At 40.6% G+C, this 8,417-nt stretch overlaps 1 protein-coding gene across 1 annotated transcript; it reads right to left on the bottom strand.

Annotated features, from left to right (window-relative positions):
• Nucleotides 1–2,495: 2,495 nt before the first annotated feature.
• On the bottom strand, nucleotides 2,496–3,213 carry LOC129510898 (barrier-to-autointegration factor-like). Its single transcript, XM_055327193.1, has one exon. The coding sequence runs from the start codon at nucleotides 3,153–3,155 to the stop codon at nucleotides 2,886–2,888; it is 270 nt and encodes an 89-aa protein (XP_055183168.1). The 5' UTR covers nucleotides 3,156–3,213; the 3' UTR covers nucleotides 2,496–2,885.
• Between the last annotated feature and the right edge of the window lie 5,204 nt (nucleotides 3,214–8,417).

The raw sequence follows: 8,417 nt of genomic DNA, 5'->3' as shown, positions 1-8,417 counted from the left end.
TGGGTATATAAAGTGTGTCCCAGGAAAGAGAAATTTTTTTGAACCTACTAAGTGCTTGGAAGTACTGGCAGTCTAGGACCACTTTAGCTGTTTTCAGATTCGAAGTTTGCAGGCCATATAGGGAGAATATCCAGGATTCATGTGATAATACATGGTTTGTGGTTTGGAGATCTCAGCGCTAAAACAGATGAGGATTTTCCTGTTGCACTTCACTAGGTGAATTTTTTTCTTATATCATCCATTTAGTGGGTTATCATAGAGCATTGTAGCATTGAGAGCTTCTGTTCTGATCTCCCATTTTGTGAAAGACCAGCTTTTCTCCTGCAGCCCTCATACTCAAGAAGTTTATTAAAAGCTCAAGTATTAGGTCATCAGGGATCATTAGATGCCTCAGGGCAAACACTCACCACTTAACTTCTCTGGTTGTCTCTGGCCCACATGGATTTCCTTTATATGCAACCATGTTTTTAAAAAGAAATACTTTATCCAGTATTTTTAGGTGTTCTTTACAGGGAAATTTACTCCGAATAGTTAGGGCACTATACTGCTAAAAAGGATAGTCCTTAATCACCTTTTTAAAAAATGATCTATTTATTTGAGAGAGAGAGAGAGAGAGAGAGAGAGAATACAAGCAAGGAGGAGAGGCAGAGGGAGAGGGAGAAGCAGACTCCCCACTAAGCATGGAGCCCAATGCAGAGCTTGATCACAGGATTCCGGGATCATGACCAGAGCCAAAGGCAGACACTTAACTGAGCCACCCAAGCACCTTTTGATTTTTTTTCTAAAAATCAATGTTTTATGATGCTTTGGCTTTTTTAAGAAAGTCTTTCTGTTTTGTAGTTTTACGGTTTTATTAACACAAATACGATGTGCACATAGCCATCTGTCCATTCACTTTCTTTGCTGTGTAGCCTGGTATTGGGCTTGGTGACTCTGATGGCCAGCTGGGCTGCTCTTTCCATAATGGCTTCATGGTCCTAGGGGAAGATACTGTGAGCAATCTCTGCCCATTGAGGTTTGTTGTCCATCAGCAGCACTTCAAGCTCCTTGATTTTGTGAAACTAGGAACTTTGGGAAGCCACTGGGGAGCAAGTGCTTTGTTTTCTTGTTGCTACTGAAATGCGTTGGCTTTTTAAATGATGAAATGTTTTAGATACACAAAAGTGTGTGCAATAATGTACTGAATCTTCATCCAGTTTAATAAATCAACTTTATAAAATGTTGTTTGCTATGATTTTAGCAATGTGGAAATCCCGTAGGTATTCACTTTCATTCTTTTAGAATAACATGGTAGTTAAGAACTCTGGCTCTGGAGTGAGAAAGATCTGGGTTCTAATCCTATCTCAAGCACTGGGGAATACACATTTTGGTCTGGGAAATGTTCCCAGACCACAGCCTCCTCTGAGAACGCCCATAGCTGACTGGACATATTTAATTGGATCAAAGGAGGAAACAAGATTAATCAAATTCTCTCTCCTAATATTGAGAGTTGTTCCCACTTAAGAACAAGTAGACTTGCAAGCTATGATGGGGGCAACTATATTTGGCTATGCACATACGGAGCAGCAGAGGCTATGCCTGGAGCATAGAAAAGAATGAAACAGAAGGAGGAAGATAGGCCGAGAATAAGGCAAGAGATCTTAAGGAAGATGGAAAGGAAGAGAGAGATGAACTCCTACTAATCACAAACATACCCTCACATGAATTCTGGGCATTCACATTGTTCGTAATAGGTTTCCAATTCTTGATTCAATTCCATCTTGATGCCTGATGTTCCTGACCCTTGGGTTCCTGGTAATAGCCTCTGTTAAATCTCCTTTTTGTGTAGGAGGATGGACCTGAATTTAGCTCAAGTGGTTTTCTCTTGCTTACAATGTAAGAAAACCCAATTCTAACAATTATTTACTAGCTGTGTAACTTTAGGCGAGTTATTTAACCTCCTAGCCTCACTTTTCATGTTGGTAAAATGGGATAGTAAGAGTATTTGCCAGGATTGCTCTAAGGATAACGTGAATTAATAAATGTGGAGTGTTTAACAGAGTACTCGGCACTGTGGCACATTCTCAATACATTAGATGCTATTTTTATTACTGATTTTTTTTTCAGTTAGGCTGCAAATATAAGAGTACAGGACACTTTGTGAAGCTACAAAGGATTATATGACACCACTATAACATGACTTGCCACTAAGATTCAGATATGTTCCTGGGCTTGTCACTACCCAATGTGGAGATCTCTACCTCCTAAGCACCTCCGTGAAAGTTTTAGGTTACGGGGAGACCTGCGTGGGAGCTGAGAGGGAGGGCGTGGTACAAGTGTCTCTCCAGAGGGGACCCCAGACCAAAGCAGAGAAGAGGCTGCTGCTGGCCCCTTGGCTTTTTGGGGGTCTGGGGACCTGTGAAGGTTGTGAGGGAAGTTGTTAACAGGAGTGGCTTGATGGTTGCCAAAGGCTCAGAGGCATGTTTCCTGGTTTTATTTTATTTTTTTATTTTATTTTTTTTTTGAAGGCCACTGACTTTATTGATTTAAAAAACTTTACAAGGACAGTGACTGTTCTGCCAAAAAAGGAGCCAAATAGCATAAAACAGACCAGACTAGTGGGGGTGGGGGTGAGGGAAGGGCCAGGAACTCACTCAGTAAAGCTGATAATTGTTGACATGAAACTGGCAGGGGGAAGGAGTGGGGAGATGCATGCAAGAGTGAGAATTTCAAAAAAGTTGAAATGGTGAGAGGAAGAGAACTCCCAAAGACCTTGAAGTACATCAGAAGTGAGTACAACAACAGCAATCTCTTCCTTTGTAGAGGACAGGGGAGGAGTTCCCACGCAGCTGCAAACTCGGGAGACTCCACGCTGGGACTTGGGACTGGGGGCTATCCAGAGAGCCTCACAAGAAGGCGTCGCACCACTCTCGAAGGCACCCGAAGCAGTCCCGGGACTGCTTAGCATTGGCACCACATGTGTCCTTCAGCCATTCCCGGAAGAGATCTTCATCTTTCTTTAGCACCAGAAACTGGCCAAGGACCACATAGGCCTTGTCAAGGCCCCTTTCCTCCAGCTTCTTGCCCAAGACTTCACCAATCCCAGCCAGACTCCCCACTGGCTTTTCCCCCATGGGCTCCGCCACGAAGTCTCGGTGCTTTTGGGAGGTTGTCATCTTGATCAGCTTAATCAGCAGCTCTGGCTCCTGTAACGGCTCCTACCGCCACCCGGCTGCTCCCTGTTTCCTGGTTTTAGTAGAGCCCAATTCCCGTTTGAGAACCCTTGGTTTAGACTGCTAATTGTTAAATACAGGTAATCAGAATAATGATCATTGGTAAATTAGCAGATGGTATTGCTGCTGACACCCTTTCCTTTCCCTAAGGAAACTTTCTGTCTAGTTAACTGGCAGTTAGCATGTCCATGTGGGACTGTTAATGATCAGCATCAAAAAAAAAAAAAATGTAAAATGGCCTGGATGGCTCAGCGGTTTAGCGCCGCCGGCAGCCCAGGGCCTGATCCAGGAGACCGGGGATCGAGTCCCACGTCGGGCTCCCTGCATGGGAGCCTGCTTCTCTCTCTGCCTCTCTCTCTCTCTCTGTCTCTCACGAATAAACAAATAAAATCTTTAAAAAAAAAATGTAAAATGGGTCTTCAAAAAAGAGTTCTGCAAGCACATCATTCCCTCTCCCCAGTTTTATTGAGATGTAGTTGAAATATAATATTGTATAAGTTTACAGTGTGCAGGGTGATGATTTGATACATGTATACATCCATTATCACCTCACAAAGTTACCTTTTGTGTGTATATGTGTGTGGTGAGAATACTTAAGATCTCCTCTTTCAGCAACTTTCAAGTATATAACACAGTATTGTTAACTATAGTCACCGTGCTGTACATTAGGGCCTCAGAATGTATTCATCTTATCCCTGCAGGTGTGTACCCTCTGATCACCATCTCCCTATTTCCCCCACGTTGCCCTGTCAACCACCACCCTTTCTAGGAGTTAGGCTTCTTTAGATTCCACGTATCTGAGAAATCAGAGTATTTATCTTTCTCTCTCTGATTTACTTCACTTAGCATAATGCCCTAAGATCCATCCATGTTGTGCCAAGTGGCAGAACTTCCTTTTTCATGGCTGTATTCTCTCTCTCTCTCTCTGTGTGTGTGTGTGTGTGTGTTCTTTACCCATTCATCTGTGCACAGACACTTAGGTTGTTTCTGTGTCTTGGATATTGTGAATAATGCTGCAGTGAACATAGAAGTACCGATGATTCTTTGAGACAGTGATTTTGTTTCCTTCAGATATATAGTCAGAAGTGCGTTGCTGGATCATATGGTTAGTTCTATTTTTTTGAGGAGCCTCCAACATTTTTCCATATTGGCTGTACCAATTTACATTTCTGTCAACAGTGCACAAGGGTGCCCTCCTTTTCACCAAACCCTCCCTGGCACTTAACTCTTTTGTCTTTTTGAAAATAGCCTTGCTAACAGATGTGAAGTGGTATCTCACTGTGGTTGTGATTTGATTTCCTTGATTAGTATTGTCAGGCATCTTTTCATGTACCTGTTGGTCACCTGTATGCGTTCTTTGGAAAATGTCTATTCGGGTCCTCTACCCATTTTGAAACTGATTATTATTATTATTTTTGCTATTGAGTTGTGGGAGTTCTTTATATATTTTGGATTTTAACCTCTTATTACATAGATGGTTTGTAACTATTTACTCCCATTCAATAGATTGCTTTTTCATTTTGTTGATATTTTCTTTTGCTGGCAGAAGTTTTTTAGTTTGATGTAGTCCCACTTGTTTATTTTTACTTTTGTTGCCTGCGCTCTTGGTATCATATCCAAAAAAAGTCATTGCCAGGACCAATGTCAAGGAACTTTTCCTCTATGTTTTATTCTGTAAGAATTTTATAGTTTTAGGCCTTATCTTTAAGTCTTCAAACCATTTCAAATTAATTTTTGTTAGTGATGTAAGGGATCTAATTTCATTCTTTTTCATGATTGTTTTTTCAGTTTTCCTAGCACTATTTATTGAAGAGACTGTCCGTTTCCCAGTGAGTATTCTTGGCTCCCTTGTCAAATATTAGTTGGCCATAGATACATGTTTTTTTTTTTTTTTCTGGGCTTTTGATTCTGTTCCATTGGTTTAAGTGTCTATTTTTATGCCAGTACTATATTGTTTTGATTACTATAGCTTTGTAATAAAATTTGAAATAAGGCAGATGATGCCTAAAGCTTTGTTCTTCTTTCCCAGGATTGCTTTGGCTATTTTAGGTCTTTCGTGGTTCCGTACAAATATCAGGATTTAAAAAAAAAAAAATCTGCGACCTATGCCAAATGCCAGTGGAATTTTGATAGGGATTGCACTGAATTTATATTTAGATGGTTTTAGATAGTGTGAACATTTTAATAATATTTGTTCTTCCAATCCATTAACCCAGGACATCTTTCCACTTATTTGTATCTTCTCAATTTCTTTCATCAAAGTCTTACAGTTTTCCAAGTACAGCTCTTTCACCTGGTTACATTTGTTCCTGAGTATTTTATTGTTTTTGATGCCATTATAAATGGGACTGTTTTCTGTATTTCTTTTTCAGATATTTCACTGTTGGTACATAGAAACACAACTGATTTTTGTATGATTTTGTTTCTGAGCACATTACATTTCAAAGGTTTAACACTTATCATTTTTTTTTCTTGTACACTTATCATTTTAAAACTGTATTTCATGTTGTATATGATACATAAAACATCCTCAAGTGGTTTAAAAGTATGTTGCTATAACCATGTAAAGTTGGTGGTGTTCTGTGTGACACTATAGAGTTCTCAGATCCTCAAGAGATTAATTCAGAGATGAACTAGGCTAACTTGGGAATCAGTCTCTGGAGCTGGGTTATAGATGACAACAATTTTTAGCCTTTTTTCTTAAAGCATAAAAAATTCATAAACATCATTATGTAATAGTGATATAAATAAAAACTACTGAGTGAAAACCACCCATAATTCCAGAACCATAACAAATTAATCATTTTTACTTTTCCATGTTTAGTTTACATATCTTTTAATGCTGATGGACAGAGCTCTTTAAATTACAAATTTTTAAACCAAATGCAAGCTGCATGAGTTATGAGAGATGCTTACAAAGCACCTGAGGGATAGGACCACATAAGAGTTTTGACTCATGTTTTTAAAAACTCTTCTGACAGGGTGCCTCAGTGTCACAGTTGGTTAAGTATCTGACTCTTGGTTTTGGCTCAGGTCATGATCTCAGGGCAATGAGATGGAGCCCTTCGTTGGGCTCTATGCTCAGCGCAGAGTTTGCTTGGGATTCTCTCCTTCTCCCTTTCTCCACCCCACACCACTTGTGCTCTCTCTCTCAAACAAATAATAAAATAAATCTTTAAAAAAAGAAAAAACTTCTGATAAGAGTGAACATTTTTTGAGAAGTAAATGAGGCCTTTCAAGATGGATGGGCAGCTACTGGAGACTGAGACCAGGAGGGAAAAGCAAAGTTTCCTGCTCTCTCAGCTTCTCTCTTCCTTGGCCAGTGACAATCTTCCATGAGAAGAGGGCTGAAGAGGTGGATGTGGGACATCACCATGAATCTACTCACTCTAACTCTCTGAAGTCCCTGTCCCCTCATGGCCACCCCAAGCTCTCATCTTCGCTTAGCTAGAGACCAGGAAAAAACACTGTGAGATCTTTGAGAAGCTCTTCTCTTCTGTAGCAGCCAGAAATTCAGTAGGATTCATGAGGGTATAGCCAGAGTAACACGTGGTCCCTGAAAAGGCATCCCAGAACACGCCCTGTGCAGTTAGGGGCCTGAGGACATGATGTGAGTTGGAAACTTGTGAGTTCAAGTCGCAGTACACCCTTGAATAGATGCCTGTGCTGGGATGAAGAACCACATACACAGAGATTTTAGGTCTCAAAACAAATGGACAAAATGAGCAATTCCATCAGTGATGGCAGCACAATACCCAATATGACCAGAGAGGAAGGAACATTTGCACTCAGGATCCATCAGGCAGGGAGAAGAGTCCTGAGAAATCAGTCCTTTCATAGCAGAGACTAGCAAGGATCCTGGATACCACCTGGATCTGAGGTCCCCCTCTCCTTCTACCCTGCCATCCCCCATTATTGAACCACCATCCTCAGAATGTCACTGAGTGTCTACCTTCATGACTGAGTTATCCAAGAGGCTGCTCAAAAGCTGAGCCTAAGAGACTTTTGATCGGCTAGTTAAAACAAATTTCATATTGTAACTGAAGAAAGTAAATCTTGACAAAGTCTCCTTGGGTGGTAAGAAATGAATTTCTGCAGGAGCTGAGATTCTTGTATTTACTGAAAGAGGAGAAAGATTTTATTTTATTTTTTTTTAATTTTTTTTTATTTATTTATGATAGTCACAGAGAGAGAGAGAGGCAGAGACACAGGCAGAGGGAGAAGCAGGCTCCATACACCGGGAGCCTGACGTGGGATTCGATCCCAGGTCTCCAGGATCGCGCCCTGGGCCAAAGGCAGGCGCTAAACCGCTGCGCCACCCAGGGATCCCGAGGAGAAAGATTTTAAAGAAAAATGGTGAGAAATACTATTCTAGACTAGAGGATAGATACTTCTATATCCTGTGGACCTCATGATTAGTTATCTTTGATTTTGATCTAATATATATTAGACTGTATATATATAATATATATATATATATATATATATAAAACAGGATCCATTATTCTCCTTTCCCAGAATCATCATTAAGTTTGAAAATAACGTCTTAATAATAGTGCAACAGTTAAGAATGTCTGCTGCATCCATTACTTGGTATATTTTTAAAATAGTGATTTTACATTTATACAGGCCGTTTGGACCTGGCTACATCAAAACAGCTGTTTAAAAATGCCCCACTTCAGAGCTGTGTCCTATTTGGTCTTTTTTTTTTAAGATTTTATTTATTTATTCACGAGACAGAGAGAGAGAGAGAGAGAGGAACAGACACAGGCAGAAGGAGAAGCAGGCTCCATGCAGGGAGCCTGATGTGGGACTCAATCCCGGGTCTCCAGGATCATGCCCTGGGCTGAAGGCGGCGCTAAACCGCTGAGCCACCTGGACTGCCCCCTATTTGGTCTTCTAATCACAGTCCATCATAACCACTCCACTTTCTCCTTGAAACTTCAGTCTAGAGAACATAGGAGCATTTGCTGGTGGGAGTGGTCACAAAGGATTTATTTATAAAACAACCAGCAATAGTGGCAGATGTAAAGGCTGTACAAATTCTCTTTCTTCATCACATTTTGGGCATAATTCTTAAAAGTTTAGTCATTCAGATAGTTGTATGTGATTGATAATACCCTTTGCTGGCTGGACAATGTGTAGCATAGAATGGGAACTAAGGGACAATCCCTCACATGCCTGAAATGTTGTGATTTTCTTCTG

The sequence above is a fragment of the Nyctereutes procyonoides genome, unplaced genomic scaffold (genome assembly GCF_905146905.1).
Source record: "Nyctereutes procyonoides isolate TBG_1078 unplaced genomic scaffold, NYPRO_anot_genome, whole genome shotgun sequence".
Taxonomy (NCBI): Eukaryota; Metazoa; Chordata; class Mammalia; order Carnivora; family Canidae; genus Nyctereutes; species Nyctereutes procyonoides.
The sequence above is the reverse complement of the archived record's forward strand: the minus strand, read 5'-3'. Positions and strand labels throughout refer to the sequence as shown.

Bases quoted from the DNA above. Each gene is read 5' to 3' on its own strand.
- LOC129510898 (XM_055327193.1), bottom strand. From the start codon at position 3,155: ATGACAACCTCCCAAAAGCACCGAGACTTCGTGGCGGAGCCCATGGGG.